The sequence below is a fragment of the Capricornis sumatraensis genome, chromosome 3 (assembly GCF_032405125.1).
Source record: "Capricornis sumatraensis isolate serow.1 chromosome 3, serow.2, whole genome shotgun sequence".
NCBI classification, from domain to species: Eukaryota; Metazoa; Chordata; class Mammalia; order Artiodactyla; family Bovidae; genus Capricornis; species Capricornis sumatraensis.
Window position 1 is genome coordinate 58,752,501 of NC_091071.1, and position 23,713 is coordinate 58,776,213.

The window sequence follows — 23,713 nt, forward strand, 5'->3', positions numbered from 1 at the left end:
AGAGTAGCAAATCAACACTGTCCTTAGAGGAGAACTTGGAAATGCCAACTCCACAAGACAGAACCTATGACAAAAACCCTCGAGGGTGGGACCATGGTCTTCACCCAATACCACAACTATCAAGAAACGAGGTGTTCTAATCTCTGGATTTCTCCAATGTTCTCTGGCCTATCTGCATTTTCTCCAAAGACTGTGGATCACCAAACAGAAAAAAAGTGACACAAGACACTTTTGTGATCAGAAATACACCTTACCTCCATAATAATATCCCAAGAAGGCAGAATGCCCAAAATATTTGTTTTGAGCACATGGTCCTTGGGAGAAGGAGGAAAAAAAAAAAAAACAGGTAGATATCACACTTCAGCTTAAAATTCAATCCTGCTCAAATGACGTCACTTGAAATGTCCTTGATGGAGCTGAGTTGGTCCCTTCTTCGAAGCTGGGTGCCTAGAGCAATGAGTCTTCATTCCCAATAATCCTAACGCAGGGTTCTTTGTACAGTGTTTTCCTTGGAGGTCCTGGTGTAGAGATGTCAGAAATTTCTTATCAGGACCCATGGGCATGCCAGTCATGAGCATGGAGTTCATGTTTATCTGCCACATGGAACCACTGCTGCCATTCATATGCACCATACTATATGCTGCGTGATTCCCCTGGTGGGTGGGCAAACTGCTGCTGGGAAAAGGAGCTGTTTCTGGCCAGGGTTCCTGATGGGCAGCCCTTCATTTCCGAGGACATGGGTGCAATCTGGGTGCTGCATCATGGGATTCTGGGAGATTTGACTCACGTTAGTCACATTTTTAACCGTGCTCATTTCCAGATTAGCCTTTGTTTTGATGTAAATTGGAATCTTTGTGGGATTGAAGGAAAGAACTAAGAATTATATTTTCTCAAGAAATTGACCTGTTTAATCACCATATTAGAGATGCTTTGTGAAGAAATTTTGATCTTCCAGAAAGATCAAGATCTAGAAGTCATCATGGCCTCTTGTTCAGATACAGAGAACATAGATTTGACATAGGTCACGTGCTGTGGATTGATTGACATTAAATAGACTAACTAAGGGTTGAAAACTCAACATTCAAAACACTAAGATCCTGGCATCTGGTCCCATTATCTCATGTCAAATAGATGGGGGAAAAAATGGAAACAGTGACAGACTTCATTTTCTTGGGCTCCAAAATCACTGCTGACAATGACTGCAGCCATGAAATTAAAAGATGCATGCTCTTTGGAAAGCTATGACAAACCTAGACAGCATATTAAGAAGCAGAGACATCACTTTATCAATGAAGGTCTGTATGGTCAAAGCTATGGTTTTTCCAGTAGTCACATATGGGTGTGAGAGTTGGACCATAAAGACTGAGTGCAAAAGAACTGATACTTTGCAATAGTGGCTCTAGAGAAGACTGTTGAGAGTCCCTTGGCCTGCAGGGAGATAGAATCAATCAATCCTAAAGGAAATCAACCCTGAATAGTCATTGGAAGGACTGTTGCTAAAGCTGAAGCTCCAATACTTGGCCACCTGATGCAAAGAGCCCACTCACTGGAAAAAAAACCCTGAGTCTGGGAAATATTGAAGGCAAAAGGAGAAGGGGGCAGCAGAGGATGAGATGGTTAGACAACGTTACTCACTCAGTGGACCTGAATTTGAGCAAACTCGGGGAGATAGTGGCATTCAGAGGAGCCTGGCAGGCTACAGTCCTTTGGGTTGTAAACAGTCAGACACAACATAGAGACTGAACAACAACAAAAACAAAGGCTGGTACTTGCCAGGCACTCACCATAACCTAGATACGGCAAGGATTCAAAAGAGTTAGACAAGGGCCTTTAATGATTTTGTGAATCATTCCAGATGAAGAGCATTCTGATAGTGCTTAACAGCACATTATTATCTCAGAAGACCATTTAATTTTATCTGAAATACTTGCTTAATTCTGTAGCAGTGCATCTTAATACACATGGGGGTCCACTGACCTCAATCGAGTTGGAGGAATTTGCAGAAAAGCACCTAATGTGAGGTGTCACTCAAGTATTTAATAATTCTCTAGCCAGAAAATGTAGACCACTAATTCCCTAAAAACTAGTCATGGGGAAAATTGGCCTAGGGCAGTTTTCTTATTGTTTAGCATGTCACTTCATGTTTGAAATCAGAAATCTGTCTTACTGAATTACTTGCATTGTTTGCCTCAATTAAGAGCAATGGACATAGAAACCAAAATATGTGGAGAATTCTATGACTGCATAGTAAGAGTATGGAACAGGATCAATGCTTGGTCTGTATTTTGAATAACAAAAAAATGCATCCAGGTGAGGATAGCAACTGTTCATGGGGTTCTCAAGGCAAGAATACTAAAGTGGTTTGCCATTCCCTTCTCCAGTGGGCCACGTTTTGTCAGAACGCTCCACCATGACCTGTCCATCTTGGAAGGCTCTAGCCAATGGCTCATAGTTTCATGAAGTTAGACAAACTGATCCCTGTGATCAGTTTGGTTAGTTTTCTGTGATTGTGGTTTTCAGATTGAAGGCAAGAGGAGAAGGGGATGACAGAGGATGAGATGGTTGGATGGCATCACCTACTTGATGGACATGAGCTTGAACAAGCTTTGGGAGTTAGTGATAGACAGGGAGGCCTGCATGCTGCGGTCCATGGGGTCACAGGGTCAGACACGATGGAGCAACTGAACTGAACTGAACTGAGGGTAGCAATGCTGTTGTGTGTATCTGCTAGGAAGGTGCAGTTTCCCCAAATAGTTGCTCTTTGGAGCATCTCTTATAGGGCCATTAAAAATTTTTTTTTCACCTATATTATAGGAATTCATGAGAGTCATGTCTTTATTAGTTCTGAAAGAAATTAATAAAGAGAGAAAGGAAACAGAGAGAAAGGAAGGGAAGGGAGAGAGGAAATATTTTCTGGTTTTATGTTCCTTCTTCCAGTCTAGATTTAGTTGCATTTTTCGTTGTTTTATGTGTTGAAGGTGTTGGTATAAACTGTACAAAAATTTGTAATACTTTTGTTAAAATATACTTTTCAAAAAGGTAAAACCATGAGTCATGCAAATACAAATTAAATATGTACTGAATTTTTGCTTAAATAAATAACAAGGAGATCAGTAAGATGCTATGACTTGTTCAAAAGACATTTAAGAAGGTGTACATAAACAATGTTCTGATAAGATTGCTGAGATAGATGCATGACTGGCTAATGCCTACAAACAGGTCTTAAACCTGTGAAGTTGTTTGTTCCACTGGATAAAACTATTGTTCACTTCTACAATAGATTTCTACAAGGAAGAAACCTAGAAGTACAATGAACAAATAGCTTCATTAAATCTGAATCCTTTAATCAATAGCACGCTAACCTACATACATTCTTCTAGATAACTCTTGATTGGATCTGCCGACATTGAGAGAGAAGACATGTTACCCACCTTGCTGCCTGATTTCCAAATCTCAGAAAAGATTTTGACACTTTCTGGTTACTGTGTATTCAGAGGCATGACTTGTTCACCTTTGGATCTGTTCCTTGTTCTATCCCTGCTCTGCTCTGTATCATCACAGCTGAATTTCCCAGCCTCCTTTGTCAACCGGTGTCTGGCTGAATTTAGCCAAAGGCAGACACTGTGAGGAGATTGAAGGATAATTGAGGAAGAAGAGAGAAGCCCATGTATTTCTCCTTCCTTCTCTGCCCTTAAGGAAGGTTTCTGTGCATCAATTGCATCTTTTCTGTGATTCTAGATGCCCCTCCTATGCTCCTTTTTTCTACAGGAGCTCCCCAAACAGCAAGGATCTGGAGACACTGTCTCTTTCCCTTGATTTCCAAAGTCTCCAGTAGTTGCTTATTTAGAGGGATCTACACTGTTTTCCTGGTTGTCTTGCCATCTTCCAACATCCCAGTAGTCAATTTTCAGAATTAAATTTTCAGTTTTTAATGTTCACAGCTGTTATGTTTCCTGGGTAGAACATGACTAATTCATTCTAGAGTATTTCACTTTTTATTCCTATTGTTCAGTTCAGTTCAGTCACTCAGTCGTCTCCAACTTTTTACAACCCCATGGACTGCAGCACACCAGGCTTCCCTGTCCATCACCATCTCCCTGAGCTAGCTCAAACTCATGTCCATCAAGTCGGTGATGCCATCCAACCATCTCATCCTCTGTCAGCCGCTTTTCCTCCTGCCTTCAATCTTTCCCAGCCTCAGGGTCTTTTCAAATGAGTAGTTCTTCCTATCCGGTGGCCAAAGTATTGGAGTTTCAGCTTCAGTATCAGTCCTTCCAATGAATATTCAGGACTGATTTCCTACAGGATTGACTGGTTTGACTCCTTGCAGTCCAAGGGACTCTCAAGAGTCTTCTCCACACCACAGTTCAAAAGCATCAGTTCTTTGGTGCTCAACTTTCTTTATGATCCAACTCTCACATCCTACATGACTACTGGAAAAAACCATAGCTTTGACTAGATGGACATTTGTCAGTAAAGTAATGTCTCTGTTTTTAACTGGCTGTCTAGATTTGTCTTAGCTTTTCTTCCAAGGAGCAAGTGTCTTTTAATTTCATGGCTGCAATCACCATCCGCAGTGATTTTGGAGCCCAAGAAAATAAAGTCTGTCACTATTTCCATTGTATCCCCAACTATTCACATGTAGTGATGGGACCAGATGTTATGATCTTCATTTTTTGAATGTTGAATTTTAAGCCAACTTTTTCACTCTCCTCTTTCACTTTCATCTAGAGGCTTTTCAGTTTCTCTTCACTTTCTGCCATAAGGGTGGTGTCATCTGCCTATCTGAGGTTATTGATATTTTTCCCTGCAGTCTTGATTCCAGCTCGTGCTTCATCCAGTCTGACATTTCACATGATGTTCTCTGCATATAAGTTAAACAAGCAAGGTGCAATATACAGCCTTCATGTACTCCTTTCCAATTTGGAACCAGTCCATTGTTCTATGTCTGGTTTGAACTGTTGCTTCTTGACCTGTATACTAATTTCTCAGGAGGCAGATAAGGTGGTTTGGTATTCCCATCTCTTTAAGGATTTTCCACAGTTTCTTTTCATCCACAGTCAAAGGCTTTAGTATACTCAATGAAGCAGAAGTAGATGTTTTTATGGAATTTTCTTCCTTTTTTTATAATCCAACGGATGTTGGCAATTTGATCTCTGGTTCCTCTGCCTTTTCTAAATTCAGCTTGAACATCTGGAAGTTCTCGGTTCACATGCTGTTGAATCCTGACTTGGAGAATTTTGAGCATTACTTTGCTAGCGTGTGAGATGAGTGTAATTGTGCAGTAATTTGAGCATTCTTTGGCATTGCCTTTCCGTGGGATTGGAATGAAAACTGACCTTTTCCAGTCCTGTGGTCACTGCTGAATTTTCCAAATTTACTGGCATATTGAGTGGAGCACTTTCACAGCATCATCTTTTAGGATTTGAAATAGTTCAACTGTAATTCCATCACCTCAACTAGCTTTGTGTTTAGTTATGCTTCCTAAGGCCCACTTGACTTTGCACTCCAGAATATATAGCTCAAGGTGAGTGATCACACCATTGTGGTTATCTGAGTCATTTTTTGTATAGTTCTTCTGTGCATTCTTGCCACCTCTTCTTAATATCTGCTGCTTCCGTTTGGTCCATACCATTTCTGTCCTTTATTGTGCCCATCTTTGCATGAAATGTCCCCTTAGTATCTCTCATTTTAATGAAGAGATCTTTAGTCTTTCCCATTCTATTGTTTTCCTCTATTTCTTTGAATTGATCACTTAGGAAAGCTTTCTTATCTCTCCTTGCTGTTCTTTGGAACTTCGCATTCAGATGGATATATTTTTCCTTTTCTCTACCTTTCCCTTCTCTTCTTTTCTCAGCTATTTGTAAGGCCTTCTCAGACAATCATCTTGTCTTTTTGCTTTTCTGTTTTTGGGGATGGTTTGATCATCACTTCCTGCCCATCCTCTATCCATGGGATTCTCCTAGCAAAAATAGTCAAGTGGGTTACCATTTCCTTCACCAGGGGACCTTCCCAACTGTGGGATCAAACCCTTATCTTGTATTTGAGGCAGATTCTTTACCACTGAGGCCACCAGGTAATGTTCCTATTGTTAAGCTGTACTACATTTGGGACCCAGTAGTTTAAACTAATGATGATGCATTCTCAGACTGACTGTCAATGTCAATGTAGCGTTCCTGAGATCTCAGAAGGAAAGAGTTTTTTCCAATGATCCTGAGAGATTATGTATATGAAAGTTACATTTCTATGGAGGGAGGGAAGATTCTGAAAAATCAAACAGGACTATGTGTCCTCCAATTTTAGTAGTGTCTTGAAATCCAGAGTGTTCATATACAATATAGAAGTGGGTGAGATCGGCAGGGAGAAGGGAAGGAGAGTAGTAAGTGGGAGTATTAGGGACAGGAAAAGAGGGAGGGAAAGAGGGAGGGATTTGGGGAGGGATAGAAAGAGAAAATCCCATGGACAGAGGCGCCTGGAAGGCTGCAGTCCATGGGGTCACTGAGGGTCGGACACCACTGAGCAACTTCACTTTCACTTTTCACTTTCAAGCACTGGAGAAAGAAATGGCAACCCACTCCAGTGTTCTTGCCTGGAGAATTCCAGGGACAGAGGAGCCTGGTGGGCTGCCGTCTATGGGGTTGCACAGAGTCGGACACGACTGAAGTGACTTAGCAGCAGGAAGAGAAAATCATTCAAATTAGGATAAAATGATTTTATCTAATACATACAGAAACCTTTGCAGTAAAAGCCATCTTCTCAATCAATTTGTTGAAAGTCAGTTTGGTCACTTATTATTAATATGTCACCAATTTCATCCCAATGAAAGATTGCTCTTTCAAGACACTCTGCTTTAATTGACCCCAGTTTTCCTATTTCTGGGTGATAAGATTAACAGGAGGGTTTCTCTATTTCTCTGCTTGCTGATAGGATTTTAACTGTATTTGCCATTGAAATATTTCTGCTTCTTAGGTTTTCTGATGTTTATGATTTATCGTAATCGGAAAAATTCCATGTTGACTTTTCCCTCCATAGTTTCATATTTTCACAGGCATATTTCTTTAAAGATCTATTTTAATATGATTTACCTTCTCTGGTAGTGTATTTTTGAAGCATTTTGGTATAAGTACTGCATTAATTAGGAATAAATGTTCTAAGCACACTTTTAAACTTTCCTTTGTTATTTTTGGTGGAACTGATGCTAAAGTTGCTTTGCGCAGCCAGTATAGTCATAGACTTTGCTGGTTTCCAGTCTCTTACTCTTTAGGAGCACCGCGGATTCATCGTGTTCTCTCCATGCTCAACCTCTTGTCTAATAACTTTGTTGTTGTTCAGTCACTAATTTGTGTCCAGCTCTTTGCGATCCCATGGACTGCAGCACACGAGGCTTCCCTGTCTTTCACTAGCTCCCAGAATTTGCTCAAACTCATGTCCATTGAGTCAGTGATGCCATCCAACCACTTTATCTTTTTTTGCCCCTTCTCCTCCTGCCCTTGAACTTTCCCAGCATCAGGTTGTACTAGCTTTAATTCTTTCTAAACCACATCCTCATTTGAGTTTTATAGCACCACTTACTATGCTTTTCCCTTTTCTCTGATTTTGCAAAAGTTATGTAATAAATTCAGCCATCATAGTTCACTCTACTCTCGTATTTTATACTATTTCCCTTTCTGTCTTTCACATATTTCCTTTTCTTTGTCTACCTCAAATCTGAAATGCATGTGCCCGTTTTCAGTCAGTTTAGTCCATGAGCCTAGAACATGTGATGAACAGGGTATATTTAATTATTATGTATTATTTTCTTTCCTTTGGCTTCATTGTGTGTCTAAAAGAGGCTAGAACAACTAGGCTTCAACATAATCATCAAATCATGATTGAGCTATTTTATTATTTTGTACCCTTTTAAAATCTTTGCTTGCAATTCAGGATGAATTTTGACATCTTGCTATATTTCAGTCATTGAAATATGTTGTGGTCAGTGATTCCAAAAGTACTGAGTAATGAACTTGATTTCTAAGTTAAATGTGAGCAATTATTGCTTTGTGAATGATATATCAGATGTTATACTTTAACAGGGGATTATTTCATTAAAACTTTTTATTACCAAAAAATAGCATTCAATTTCCTAGAATTAAATAATCTCAATGATTTAGTTCATTTTAGCTATTTTTTCTTCTGCATATTTCCAAATGATATGCCTTTACTATTTTTTGATTTATCAATTTCAGACTTTACCAAGTGACATCTGTAATATTAATAGAGGAAATTTCTATTGTATATTAACTTCAACTTCCCTAGTCTCATCTTCTCAAAAGAGTTTTATTATATCTCATTTTGTTTTAAAATCACTGCTGTTTATAGTAGTGTGGTTTGTAAATATTATTCACTTCTCAATCAGAGTCAATCAAATGACTTATATCTTGTATATTTTTTTTCTTTCTCCTTGATTTCATAAGCAATGTATTTTTATAATTTTATGCTCAACTGATCTGTTGGAACAAAGTTCCAAACATCCCATCAGCTTCTTTGTTCATCAGTTCCATTTTTACCCCCAGAGACATCCCTCCTACTTCCTTTCTTCTGTACTCCTACTTCAATCTGGACTAGTTAATTCCTAGGATGCACACATATCTCCTTTGGAGGCTTCTCTTTTTCACTTCTCTGTATTAAAGTTCTTGCTATGTTCTTGTTTTGGTCAAATGCATCACCCAGTTGCTTCCTGAAATAGAATGCATAGAAAGTCAAATTTTTACAATCATTGAATGTCTGAAAATGCCTTATTCTTTCTTCAAACTTGATTGATGGTTTTACTGAGTATAGAATTGCAGGTGGACCCCAGGACCAGCTACATAATATACAGGGCCCAGTGCAAGTTGAAAGTGTAGGACTTCTTGTTCAAAAATGATTAAGAATTTCAGAATAGTGACAGTAAACTGGTAACCAAGGGTCAGGGGGAGATTCTCCTAATTGCAAGGTCCTCTATGTCTCTGAGGTTGGATACTCATGAAACTGACGCTAGGGGTTAGTTGGGCCCTTACAAAATGGGGATTTTTAATTCTAGAAAATTGTCCTTTTTTTTTGAGAATTTCCTCCGTTCCTGATGTCTAGAATTTTCTAACTAGATACTAGATCTTCAAAACCAGCATTCTAATTTTATCATTATTATTCGATTATCCATTTTGCCGTCTTTATGTCTACTTCATGGGTTATTAGACCTTATCCTCTACCTCTTCTGTGGACATTTTTGTATAACTCATCAGTTTCAATTCTAAGAGCCTTTTCATCATTATTTATTCTATTTTTAAAAAGTCACAGCATATTCTTCTCTCATGGATGAATATCTTCACTTACTTTTCTGTTTTTATAAAATGAAGTATGGTTGATTTACAATGTTATATTAGTTCCAGGTATACTACACAGTGATTCAGTAATTTTATAGATTATACACCATCTAAAGTTTTTATAAAATAGTTTTTTCTCTCTATTGATGAGTCTGTTTGTGTTTTGTTATATTCATTCATTTATTTTTTAGATTCCACATATAAGTGAAATAGTGTTTGTCATGCTCTGTTCAACTTATTTCACTAAATATAATACCCTAAAAGTTCATTCATGTTCTCAGCCATGAGAAAGAATGAAATTTTGTCATTCCATTGTGTGTGTGTGTGTGTGTGTGAAACCAAATTTTCTTTATCCATTCATCTGTTAATGGATACATAACTTACTTTCATATCTTGGCTATTATAAATAATGCTGCAATAAACATTGGTGTGTGTATATGTTTTCAAATTTGTGTTTTCATTTTATTCAAATAAATAGCCAGAAACCTCCATACTCTTTTCCATAGTGGCTGTACCAATTATATTCCCATCATCAGTGAACTAGGGTTCTCTTTCTCCACATTCTTGCCAACGTTTATTATTTGTTGTCTTCTTTATGACAGCCATTCTAACAGGTATGAAGTAATATCTAATGAGGTCAGTTTTTAATGGTGGTTTTTTTGTTTTCCTTTTGTCTCAATGTTATTTCTGTTTCCTCTAAGTTTCTATTTTATTTAGATATATCAATGTCTTTCATGTTTGAGGTTTTTCTTCAAGGCTTGCTCATTGATGACAGGCCATTAATATTGAAGAATGTGTCTGAAAAGTGATTAGAATCTCTTTGTCTTAGGTGGTGCTTGTCACCTTCTGGGCTTCACTGAAGGTGGAGGGAGAACAAGTACAAACTTTTGTTTTCAAAATTTTATTTGTCTGGGCTTTTTGGTCTCTCCTGTGGCTAATCCCACAATCTCCATTCTGTAAATAGGTGGGAGAAAGGAACCTGAGGTATCATCACTCGATATTCTGATTTTTATTTAATTTCCCTGTTTTCAGTCTGGCAATCTTGTCTCTTTTCCAGGTTTGCTACAGGAGTAGGTAAGGATAATCTCCTGCTACTTGGGGTGAAGAAAGGATTCGAAGCTGTAAAAAGATTGTCACCATTTTATTTTGAGCATAAAGACAGATCCTTGGATTACAAAATCTTTGCTATCCCTATTTCCTCAGCTAGTCTGAGCTTCTGTGGACATTAATCATCTTGCTTTCTCAGTGATCACCCATCAAAAGCTCTTTGCTTTGTTTATCTTTCTTGGTATCTCCTGAGTCAGTTACCATATTTCACTGTTTTTCCAGAAACTGTATTGTAAGCTTTTCTTTGCTGTATTATCTTCTGTTCTTTCTCCTTGTACCTCTTTAATGTTTTCGGTCTGTTTATGTTATGTTAGTGATGTTTCAGGAGTGAACAGTAATAAAGGCATTTTTTTAGTCCATAAGGCCACTGCAAACCACAATTCTTCTTTTGCCTATTTCTTTCCTTTAAATAAAAAAAAAAAAGATGATATCACACATTCTCTGACCCAGCTAGCATCAGCCAACCCCCATAAACACTCCTTTCCAGAATCAGGCTCCTCCTGTGTGAGGGTGGCAATTTAGTCCCATGGTTCTCCTGCATCTCCTATGAAGCATCTGGTCCTCAGTGTTATGTGCAGTTTCCATGGGCAGAGCTCACTCTAAAGCTGATCACTACAGAAAACTGTAAGTTACCCTCCATTTAGGGTGTTGCTTCTCTTCAGGAATACCAGGAAAAAGTGAATGTAAGTTGAGTGAGCCCCCACTGACTTTAAAGCCCTATGGTCTTTCCAACATTACAGTAGGATTATATTGAAAGTCTCTGGTATGAGAGGATGGTGCTGTAGGGAGTGTGGTAGAAGTTAGGTAAAAAGATTGACACAGTAAAAACAGGTAATTTGAGGAGTAACTAATAAAAAGAATATTTAAAGTTGTTATACCCATGTAGGGAACTACCAGGATAATGCAGTACCTCTGGGCTGATAACATTAGGCTACAGGAATGTGTTATACTTGGAAAGAGACAGAGAGATTGAGAGGGGACTCTGGAGAGGGTTGTTTGACAAATGACCTTATGTGGTGGGTGCCTCTCCTGGGAGGAGCAAAGAATAACAGGGCCTTCACGCCTCCCTTCCTCCTGTTTCCTGAAACCAAATCCAAAGTCTGCTGAGGTCTCGGCATTCTCCCCCTCAGGGTAAGGAGCAGGACAGAGCCCAGTAGATGGATCTGGAGGGGCAAGTGAAAGACATTTAACACAGAGAGGCCAGTGAGCTCAGTGCTAAGCATATGTTTTCCAAGGTCCAAGAGAATGACGTAAAATGTTAAATGGCCCTTCAGTGGGTCTGCTGTGTATGCGCCCTATCTTTAACCTTTCTTCCCTGGTTTAAATAAATTATTAGTAGTAGGTGAGAGTCACTACTTTTTTTTTATCAGAACAAATAGATTTAAATATATGTATAAAATATAAACATACTTATATTTATCTACTTAATATATAAATATATCTACTGTGTAAAACTTCTAAGGCAGGAATCCCTTAGAAGAAATGGAGTAGCCATCATGGTCAACAAGAGAGTCCGAAATGTAGTACTTAGATGCAATCTCAAAAACAACAGAATGATCTCTGTTCATTTCCAAGGCAAACCATTCATATATCACAGTAATTCAATTCTATGCCCTAACCATTAATGCAGAAGAAACTGAAGTTGAATGGTTCTATGAAGACCTACAAGATCTTTTAGAACTAACACCCAAAAAAGATGTCCTTTACATTATAGGGCACTGGAATGCAAAAGGAGGAAGTCAAGAAACACCTGGGGTAACAGGCAAATTTGGCCTTGGAGTACAGAATGAAGCAGGACAAAGACTAATAGAGTTTTGCCAAGAGAACGTACTGGTCATAGGAAACACCCTCTTCCAACAACACAAGAGAAGACTCTACACATGGACATCACCAGATGGTCAACACCAAAATCAGATTGATTATATTCTCTGCAGCCAAATATGGAGAAGCTCTATACAGCCAGCAAAAAAAAAAAAAACTGGGAGCTGACTGTGGCTCAGATCATGAACTCCTTATTGCCAAATTCAGACTGAAATTGAAGAAAGTAGGGAAAACCATGAGACCATTCAGCTATGACCTAAATCAACTCCCTTATGACTATACAATGGAAGTGAGAAATAGACTTAAGGGACTAGATCTGATAGATAGAGTGCCTGATGAACTATGGATAGAGGTTCGGGGCATTGTACATGAGACAGGGATCAAGACCATCCCCATGGAAAAGAAATGCAAAAAAGCAAAATGGCTGTCTGAGGAGGCCTTACAAATAGCTGTGAAAAGAAGAGAAGCAAAAAGCAAAGGAGAAAAGGAAAGATATAAGCATCTGAATACAGAGTTCCAAAGAATAGCAAGGAGAGATAAGAAAGCCTTCCTCAGCCATCAATGCCAAGAAATATAATGGCAAAGACTAGAGATCTCTTCCGGAAAATTAGATATACCAAGGGAACATTTCATGCAAAGATGGGCTCAATAAAGGACGGAAATGGTATGGACCTAACAGAAGCAGAAGATATTAAGAAGAAGTGGCAAGAATACACAGAACTATACAAAAAAAGATCTTCATGACAAGATAATCACAATGGTGTGATCACTCACCTAGAGCCAGACATCCTGGAATGTGAAGTCAATGGGCCTTAGGAAGCATCACTACGAAAAAAAATAGTGGAGGTGATGGAATTCCAGTTGAGCTATTTCAAATCCTGAAAGATGATGCTGTGAGAGTGCTACACTCAATATTCCAGCAAATTTGGAAAACTCAGTAGTGGCCACAGGACTGGAAAAGTCAGTTTTCATTCCAATCCCAAAGAAAGGCAATGCCAAAGAATGCTCAAACTATTGCACAATTGCACTCATCTCACACACTAGTAAAGTATTGCTCAGAATTCTCCAAGCCAGGCTTCAGCAGTACGTGAACCGTGAACTCCCTGATGTTCAAGCTGGTTTTAGATAAGGCAGAGGAACCAGAGATCAAATTGCCAACATCCGCTGGATCATGGAAAAAGCAAGAGAGTTCCAGAAAAATATCTATTTCTGCTTTCTTGACTATGACAAAGCCTTTGACTGTGTGAATCACAATAAACTGTGGAAAATTCTGAAAGAGATGAGAATACCAGACCACCTGACCTGCCTCTTGAGAAACCTATATGCAGGTCAGGAAGCAACAGTTAGAAGTGGACATGGAACAACAGACTGGTTCCAAATAGGAAAAGGAGTACATCAAGGCTGTATACTGTCACCCTGCTTATTTAACTTATATGCAGAGTACAGCATGAGAAATGCTGGGCTGGAAGAAGGACAAGCTGAAATCAAGATTGCCGGGAGAAATATCAATAACCTCAGATATGCAGATGACACCACCCTTATGGCAGAAAGTGAAGAGGAACAGAAAAGCCTCTTGATGAAAGTGAAAGAGGAGAGTGAAAAAGTTGGCTTAAAGCTCAACATTCAGAAAACGAAGATCATGGCATCTGGTCCCATCACTTCATGGGAAATAGATGGGGAAACAGTGGAAACTGTCAGACTTTAATTTTGGGGGGCTCAAAAATCACTGCAAATGGTGATTGCAGCCATGAAATTAAAAGATGCTTACTCCCTGGAAGGAAATTTATGACCAACGTAGATAGCATGTTCAAAAGCAGAGACATTACTTTGCCAACAAAGGTCCGTCTAGTCAAGGCTATGGTTTTTCCAGTGGTCATGTATGGATGTGAGAGTTGGACTGTGAAGAAAGCTGAGCGCCAAAGAATTGATGCTTTTGAACTGTGGTGTTTGAGAAGACTCTTTAGAGTCATTTGGACTGCAAGGAGATCCAACCAGTCCATTCTCAAGGATATCAGCCCTGGGATTTCTTTGGAAGGAATGATGCTAAAACTGAAACTCCAATACTTTTGCCACCTGATGCAAAGAGCTGACTCATTGGAAAAGACTCTGATGCTGGGAGGGATTGGGAGCAGGAGGAGAAGGGGATGACAGAGGATGAGATGGTTGGATGGCATCACCGACCCAATGGAAAAGAGTTTGAGTGAACTCCGAGAGTTGGTGATGGACAGGGAGGCCTTGGCATGCTGCGATTCATGGGGTCGCAGAGTTGGACACGACAGAGCGACTGAACTGAACTGAACTGAACTGTATAAAAAATGGAGTTTACAAATATTTTATATTTTTACAAATATATATTTAAATATCTATATAGTCAAATATTTAAATATATTTAAAATATGTGTTTTTGCATATATATTTATTATACATAGTTATTTAAGTATGTAATTTTTAAAGAAAACCCTTGAGTTGATACAGCCTGTAGTAATACAGAAGTGTGACAGTAACCAGGTATAAATGATTGGTTCTCCCTTTAAAGTTAATATGATCTTATTGTTCTTTGCCTCTAAGGAGGAATAAAATTGATCTTGAAAGCATTTCTAACTATTCAAGTGTTTGTATCGCTGTACTTAAAAGGAATACTTGAAAATGTTGGGAACTATGCAGTGCCCATTTCTGTAATAAAAAGTACTCTTGAAGTAAAGTGATAAATAGTTAACCCAAAATGTGATTTGGAAGAAAATGAAGAATAATTATATTTTTCTTTGCATTTAAAAATTCATTTTTCCATTCTATGTTTTCCACTTATTGGAGTCATTTTGCTTCTTTAAATGTAGAATGTAAATATATTTTAAAGGCCAATAATGTTTTCCATACAATAGTTCTCATTTTTTCAATGATATCAATTATTTTGGGAGTTATTTATTCTATAAAATAAAGATATCAAGGGATTTTACAACTATAACATCAGCCTTTGTGTGAAAAAAAGTATCTTAAAAAGACTTTCAATTTATAAGGCTTTCTTTTTCGACTAAGGTTAGAATTTAATTTCCTAAGCATTGACCGGCAGAATAGACAAGAAAACTTCATTATTTAACGGCTTCTTATCATCATTTTTTAATCATGTTAGAATTAGAGGCAAGCAGGACTTACTGAAAATGACATAGCAGCTTCTAGTTCTGGCAGTCCCAATTTGTATGTCTTTGTGCATTCCTGTGTGTGGCCATATTTTAATGATAATGTTAATATCACAATAGATATTCCTTCAGCATTACCTCTTCTGCTTCTTAGTATGGCATTCTTACAACCATATCCTTCTCTCTTTTGTATTTCAATTATGTAAAAAATAGGGACATTGATAAAGGATGATTATTTTCAATTCTCTTTTAAGTTAAAATTATTAACATACACATCACTCATGCTTTACAGTGTTAGAGATATCCTGGGCATTTTTATCCTAGAATTAATGAAGACATGCATAGACACATGGGATTTTTCAGTATAATATCCTTATTATGTAAGTGGTTCTTTTGCAAAATAGGGTTTTATAGCAATATCTTAGAAGCTAAGTTTAGAGTGTATGAAGCACTTGATTCTGAAAACTACATCATTTTACATTGTGTATTTTTTCATTTGGAAAACGGCAGTTCTATATTTGAATAAAAATACTCAATCATTTTCTACAGCTCAGTACTCTTTGTTCAAAAGTAGAAATTGCTTTTCTTCTGTGACTGCTTGATTGTATAACAGATCTAATCAATTATTTTCAAAGATGGTTTCTATTTTCATTGCTGTCTTCTTTTAAGTGTTCTGATCCTTATAAGGTGAGGAAGTAGTCCCATCAAAAAGCTAAGAACATCAAAACCTGTTCAGTACATAATATTCAGGCAGGTTTTAAAAGTCTCATGAATTGTCAAAGATTAGTGCCTTTCTTTTTGAAGAAAAATCATTAACAGTTTAATGCTGCTTTAGAGTTTTTCCATGTCTTTGATATTACATATTAAAAATTTAAGTATTTTAATGGAATTGATTAAAAGTAAAGATATATAACAGAAGCATCTATTTTGCATATATCTATTTTCTATCTCAAATTATATACTTCATTTTATAATTTATAATTTGATAAGTATGAACATATGTGTGCACCTATGAAACCATCAGCACAATCAAGAAAATTAACATTTCCATTACCATCAAAATTTCCTCCAGCTCCTTTTTAATCTTTCCCTTCCTCTCTTCCCTGATCTCTACCTCCTAATTCCCAGGCAACCTCTGATCTTTTCCTGTCTCAATAAGAATAGATTGCATTTAAAAATTTTATACAAATTGAATCATACAGTATGCATATATCCTATATCACTCAGCATGGTCATTGTTCAGTCATTGTGTGTATCAACAGTTCATTCATTATATTGCTAAATAGAACTTCTTTGGATGGATATGGCCCAGTTTGTTTTCCCTTTACTTGTGGATGAATATTTGGGTTGCTTCCAGTTTGGGTCTATTACAAATAAAGCTGCTATGAACATTTATGTCCAAGTATTTGTAAAGACATATATTTATTCTTCTCGCCACCAAAAAATAGAACAGTTGAGTCATATGACAGATATGTGTTAACTTTTGGGGCGATTGTTTTCCAAACTGATTGTACTTATTTATATTCCCAGAAGGAATATAAATGTGTGGTAGTTTATATTGCTTCACATCTTTGCCAGTATTTGGTATGATCAGTTATTTTAATTTTAGTCATTCTAATAAGTATTTGATTATATTTCATTATTGTTTTAATTTGAATTCTTCTGGTGACTATTGATTTTGAGCATCTTTTCATGTTTGCCATGAATATATCATTTTTGGTGGTACAAAAAAATCATTAGCAGATTTTTTATTCAATTATTTATCTTATTATTGAGATTTGCAAGTTCTTAACATGTTTTCTGAAAATCCTGTATCAGATATATGATGTACAAATATTTTCTCCCAGTCTGTGGCTGGAAGTTCTTAATATTGGTGAAATTCAACTTTATTATTTCATTGCAGGTATATGTAAGACATCTTTGGCTTACCCAAGATCACAAAGATTTTCTCTGATGTTTTCTTCTATATTTATAGTTTTAGAATATCCATTTAGGTCTGTGATGCAGGTATGGAACAAAGTTCCTTTTACACATGGATAATTCTAATTATCCAACATAACTTGTGAAGTTTATCCTTTTTCCTCTAAATTATCTTTTCATCTTTTCCCAAATAAATTAACTATATATTTGTGGGTCTATTTTTAACTTTATAAATCTATTGATTTATCTATTGTATTATCTTGGTGCTAATAATACAGTGTATTGTGCCATTTATACTGTACTGACTACTGTAGCTTCAGAATGTCTTGAAAGCTTATGTCTTGAAGTAGTGTAAATTCCCCAATTTTGTTCTTTTTGTTAAATTTGACTATTCTAGCTCCTTAACTCAATGTGAATTTCAGAATCAGCATGTCAATATATACAAATAACAAGAGAGTCTTCCGGGGTATTTACTAGGGTTACATTGGATCTATAAATAAATTTTTGGAGAAATGACATGAAAACAATATTGAGTCTTTCAATCCATAAGCATGGGTGTATCTTTCCATTTATTTAGATCTGCCGTTTTTCCTTTCAACGATGTTCTATAGTTATCAGTGTATAGGGCTTGCACGTACTTTGTCACATTTATGGCTAGGAATTTTACCTTTTCAGAACTATTGTAAATAGTATTGTTTTATATTTTAATTTCAGATTGTTCATTATTATTGTATAGCATGATATTGATTTTTGCATCTTTTTATATTGTAAACTTGTTAAAATCATTTATTACATTTTATCACTTTTAGTAACTCTTTGCTATATTTCCTCAGATTTGCTACTTAGACAATCACATTATCTGTGAACAAAGACAGTTTTATTTCTTTCCTTCCAATATAAATACCTTTTATTCTTGCCTTGTAGCTTTGGCTGAAAGAGCCAGTGCAATTATGAATATCTGTGGTGAGAGCAGAGCCTTGTTCCTGATTTTGGAAGGAAAGCATGCAGTCATTTAGCATTATTTATGACATTAGCTAGATTTTTTAGACTTTTTCAGGTGAGGCAGCTCCCTTTTATCTCTAAAGTGCTAAGGATACATGAGTGGTATATTTTTAAGCTGTTTCCAAGTATGAAAGTTTTTCTTTTACTTTCTACACAAAAGGAAATTATACTAAGAACAATGTGTTTAGATTATAGAATTACAAAAATTCTCTAAAACACTATGTGTTGCTCCATTATATTATATTCAGTATTTTACACAAGCCTCAGAGCCAGGCTTAATTTTTCCTTTCTAAGTAACCTGTTTTAGTCATTGATTTTTATTTTGTTTTGTTTTGCTGACTCTGGACAAACAAGACACTTATCGACACATGGAATTTATTTTGCAATGTTGTCGTCTGCTAATATTTTATCATACAGAAGTATGTGATACAAAAAGCAATTGTAGCTGCCTGGGTAAGAAGTTTTAAGCTAGATATGGCTCTTTTCCGTGGAGAAATAAAATTTCTTATGGATGAAGAAATGTAAAATACCGTTGCTGATATTTTTAACTTGTCTTGATACCCTAAACTTTGGTATTGGAAATCACTCAAAGTAAGTTTCAGAATCTCTTACACAATCTTTAAGGCAGTGCCTAAAAGTAGATGTATTCCATTCTCTCTGAAATACCTTTTCTCAAGGAATTAAATTCTGTCTGCTGACAGGAAAATGGGTGAATTGTATTCGCAATGCTTATTTGTAGTGTATAATGACTAAAGAACATGATTTCTTTTTCTTTTTAGTAAAGGGAAGTATCTTTAGAAACACTTGGTTTATAGTTAATGTATAGAACTTTCTAAAAGTATTAGAAAATTATTGAGGTAATTTGTACTATTTCACTCCCTGAGATATCTATTTCTGCCTAAAAAAATTATTCCAAAATGTAGTGACTTAAAACAACAGTATTAATTACATCACAGTTTCTGAGTCAGAAATCCAGAAATGCTTTAAAATTTCTCAAACAGTTGTGATACATGATTCTATGGGCAAAAACATGAGAAAACATTTTGTAGTTTTGCCTCAACTGAAAAATCATTGCAATAAAAACACTAAGCTTGTATACATATATTTTTTTCTCTTCTTAATTATATTTTCTTGAATTGTTTGCCTTTTATTTTTGTTTCTACTGCTATAAACAGTGAATAATTGATACAATAGTGATCAAAAGAGTACCTGTTAAATATTTCTTAGTGCCAACTCTGAAGAAGCACAACAGCCATAGAATAAATTCTAGTATTAGGAATACTTTTATGAAAATACATATATTGTTTGAATTTTCAGAAAAACTATGCTTGAAATATGGTACATAAACCTGCAACCTATAGCCCTAATATTATTGAGCTGCTGCTGCTACTGCTAAGTCGCTTCAGTCGTGTCCAACTCTGTGTGACCCCATAGATGGCAGCCCACCAGGCTCCCCTGTCCCTGGGATTCTCCAGGCAAGAACACTGGAATGGGTTGCCATTTCCTTCTCCAATGCATGAAAGTGAAAGTGAAAGTGAAGTCGCTTAGTCGTGTCCAACTCTTAGCGATCCCATGGACTGCAGCCTACCAGGCTCCTCCATCCATGGAATTTTCCAGGCAAGAGTACTGGAGTGGGGTGCCATTGCCTTCTCCGAATATTGAGAGGTGAATATAATTCCTGATAGTTGTTTAAATGATAAAGATTGATCTTAATTATACCTCAAATATACCTGGAAATATTGCTATTTAATAACCTGGAAAGATAAGTTGAAAGTTTAACCCAATTTGTATATTTAATATTGACTCTTTTCCTTATAGTCATGATAAATCTCTTTCTTTTTCTTTTTTTGGCTACTTTTTGAAATAGACTAAGATGCTTAGTGAAGCAGCTGGAAAAAGGTGATGTTAACATCGTCGACTTGAAGAAGAATATTGAGTATGCAGCATCTGTGTTGGAAGCAGTTTATATTGATGAAACAAGGTAAGTTTTAACCTCCTTGCCCTTTTAACTTTTTTGCTTGTCTCCTTTTCTCCCCCTTTTTCTTGACCCTGCTTTCAGATCTTGGCTAAGAAACCCCAATCAAAATCTTATTAAAACATAAAATGTTCTTCTTAATGTAGCTATATTAAAAACTAAGATTCTTTCTTTTATAAAATGCACATTTTAATCTAAATGCTTGAATAATACAAAACAGTCAGTCAATAAACTAATAAGCAAATTAAAGTCTCCTTTCCCCCTGCTCTCACAGTCCTTAGGCCCAGAGTTTTAAATATCAGAGATAGATGTAGGCTTACACTGATTTTCACTGATGTAAGAATTTCCCTGTTATCTCAAGAGTTGAGTTCCTTCTGAGAAAATGGGTGTCACATGTCCATGTATTATCATAAGAGGTGTCTATCAGACACTGTATAAGGGCTTGCCAAGTGGCAGTCCCCCATGTGTATTTGATAATCACCTAAATTCCATCATCCAGCCTGATAATTGTTAATACCAGAGTGGTAAGGAGATTCAGAAAAGGGAATTCATTTGAAGAGGATTGTTACCTTAGTTCTATGGCTCTCAATCAGGACATTTGCTTTCAAGGTGTCATTGGGCAATTTCTGGAGACACTCTTGGTTTGGCTGATGGGGGCTAGCTACTGTTATAATAGGTAGAAGCCAAGAGTGCCACTAAACATCATAATATGCACAGGAAAATCCCCCACAACAAAGAATTCTCTAGCCCCAAATGTTACTACCATAGAGGTTAAGAAACCTTGGCCTAAAGGAGAACTGCAGAGGGATCCTGGTGAGAGAGAGACAGGTACTTCCATATGTTAGTACAGAAAAGGTACTGAGTTTTTCAAAGTCAAGAGGCAGGTGGAGGAGAGGTCTTTTGAAGGTATTGTCCAACAGATACAGATTTCAGAGGGTGAAAAACAGACTTCATGGCGTTATTGTTGATATAAAAGACAGACTAGGAATCAAAAATTCAGCATAAATATCAAAGAACAATATACCTAGTTGGGGTAGGGTGTTGTCTCTGAAGGAAGCACAAAAGCTCCTCAGAAGAGAAAAAGTAACCAGCATTTGAGTATTTGTCACACAGATGACAACAAACCCACCAGTCTTGTAAGACCCTTTGAGCCCTGTCTTCCCCACCACATTGCTGAACAAGAAAAAGCTGCATAGTGAGTGGGACAGGGGACCAAACATTGAGGATGAATCCATCACACTTGTCTCCTCTGCAGGCATCTCTGCCTTGTCAGGCCTGAGCATGGGGCAGGTGAGACGTGTTAAATCAGATGTGAGATTGAGGTGTACTGGACTTATGCATACACACACGATAATGTTATTTAATAGGTAATAAATTCACAAATCAAAAATCAAAACAATATAAAATGGTACCTTATGAAAGTCTTTATCCACCTGTTTCTTAGTCTACTCAAGTTCCCTAACTCATAAATTTCTTATGAATATTTTCAGTGATTTCTTACAAATTTTTATCTCATATTTTCCCTCTGGCTCTCATAGAAGATAACATACTATTCATAACTTTCATTTTGATTTTTCCCCTCAACAAGAAAGCCTGATCTTCCCATATCATATACCAACATTTAAATTTTAGGCCATAAGAAGTTTTACTGGTAACTGATAGAAAAGGATATGGTGAAGACCAGGCTGCAGAGATTCTTATTCCCTAGAACAGAATTCCTCTGTTAGAGCACAGTGTGAAGTCATAAATTGAGAGAAAAAATCACAGACACACTTTTAGAATGATTTTTAGTTAACTTTCACTGAATGTACATAAATGTATATAATTCTTATACATGAACAGAGATTCAGTGTGTAAATTTTTTTTAAAAATCAAGTATTTTTCCTATAATTTTCTTGCTTTCATTTTTGTGTGTACTTTTTCTTGTTTAGAAGTTGACTGAACTTAATTTAAAATTTCTTCAATCTGTCCTGGACATTTCATTTTTTATACTTATTTATAAAACTTATGAAATTTTGTCTTTAATAATTATTTGCAAATTTACAGTATTCATCTTGTAATGACATAATACTATCCAATTTGACAGAGTATTTTGTGCTTTATTTATTAATTTTTCCTTTATATTTCCTTTTCTAGAAAATTATGATTTCATAGATATTTTTAACTTAGTTCCCCAGGATCCTTAATTCATTTAAACATATGTTATATTTCACAGTATAGTTCCTTTTCATTTGAAACTTGCTCTTTTGTGGGAAGAAAAAAATGCTTCTCTGCTTCAGGATACAAATGTGGGGTTTTTTGGTCTTTACAATACAACAACACATCCTAGCTCTTAACAATACATTATTTCCAAATGTTTACTCAAATGACACAACACTTCTCACTCTTTTATTTTAATGCCTCAATGGCATCATGAATTTTAAATTGGATTAATAATAACACCCCGCATATGTACTATCTTCCAAGAAGAGTTCATAGTTTCATTAACTTACAGTAGCCTCACCACAGTCCTGTGTAGTTGGCAGGGTGATCATTACTTTCTGTATTTTACTAATGAAAGAACCAAAGCTCCTGAAGTAAACCGGTTTGCCAAAGGCCACAAACCTAGACTTTGGCAAAATTGGGACTAGTAAGTAAGGTATGACATCTTTCTTGGTGCTCTTCCCTCTATAACTGGCTCCTCTCAGAGTATTGTTATCAAGCAGGATGGTTTTCAATGAACCCTGAAAGATTTAGATGACAATGTGTAAAATATCCTGATAGTTAGATTGTAAATTCTAGAAAAATAGTCCCTAATATTTATTACTAATAGCCTATTATTATAGCTATTTGCCAAGAACTCTTCTAAGCACCTTAATGCACTATTTCATTTAATAATCATAGGAATTCTAATGAGATTAAAACTTATATTATTGCCATTTTACATATGAGCAAAGAGAGTCACAGGAAAGTTAGATGGCTTATACAAGAAAACACAGAGGATACTTTAAAGAGTGGAGTTAGGTCTTGGCAGGCTGACTCTAAAGGCTGGCTTTAAGCACAATTCTCATCTGCATCCTGTTATTTACATCTGATAAGAGGGTGATTTTAGAAACTTCCTGGAGGTTTTGATGAAAGCTCACATGCTGTCGGGATTGTCAGGCCCATTGGTTTGTTGACTATGGTTACATCTTTTCTCAACTCTGCCTTCAACGTCGTTTGCTTGAAATTGCCTATAAGTAGAGTTTTTATATTATAAAAATTGGCAAATGATACAAATCAGGAGTTTTGTTTTTTCCTGGTGAATATGTGGTTAACTATTTATCATCATGCTACTGCTTATACCCAACATTACTTTGTATGTATCTTCTAAAACTAGTTTGATGATTAAAATATCAGCTCAAGAAATTTTAGAGGAAAAAATACTTGATATGGCT

At 36.4% G+C, this 23,713-nt stretch overlaps 1 protein-coding gene across 1 annotated transcript in view; it reads left to right on the forward strand.

Moving 5' to 3' along the window:
* Positions 1 to 23,713, forward strand: part of PDE1A (phosphodiesterase 1A) — a 381,016-nt gene that overhangs the window by 241,781 nt on the left and 115,522 nt on the right. The window contains exon 2 of the mRNA XM_068967526.1: positions 20,190 to 20,303. Coding sequence (XP_068823627.1) covers positions 20,190 to 20,303 — 114 coding nt within the window. The remainder of the gene's footprint in view (positions 1 to 20,189; positions 20,304 to 23,713) is intronic.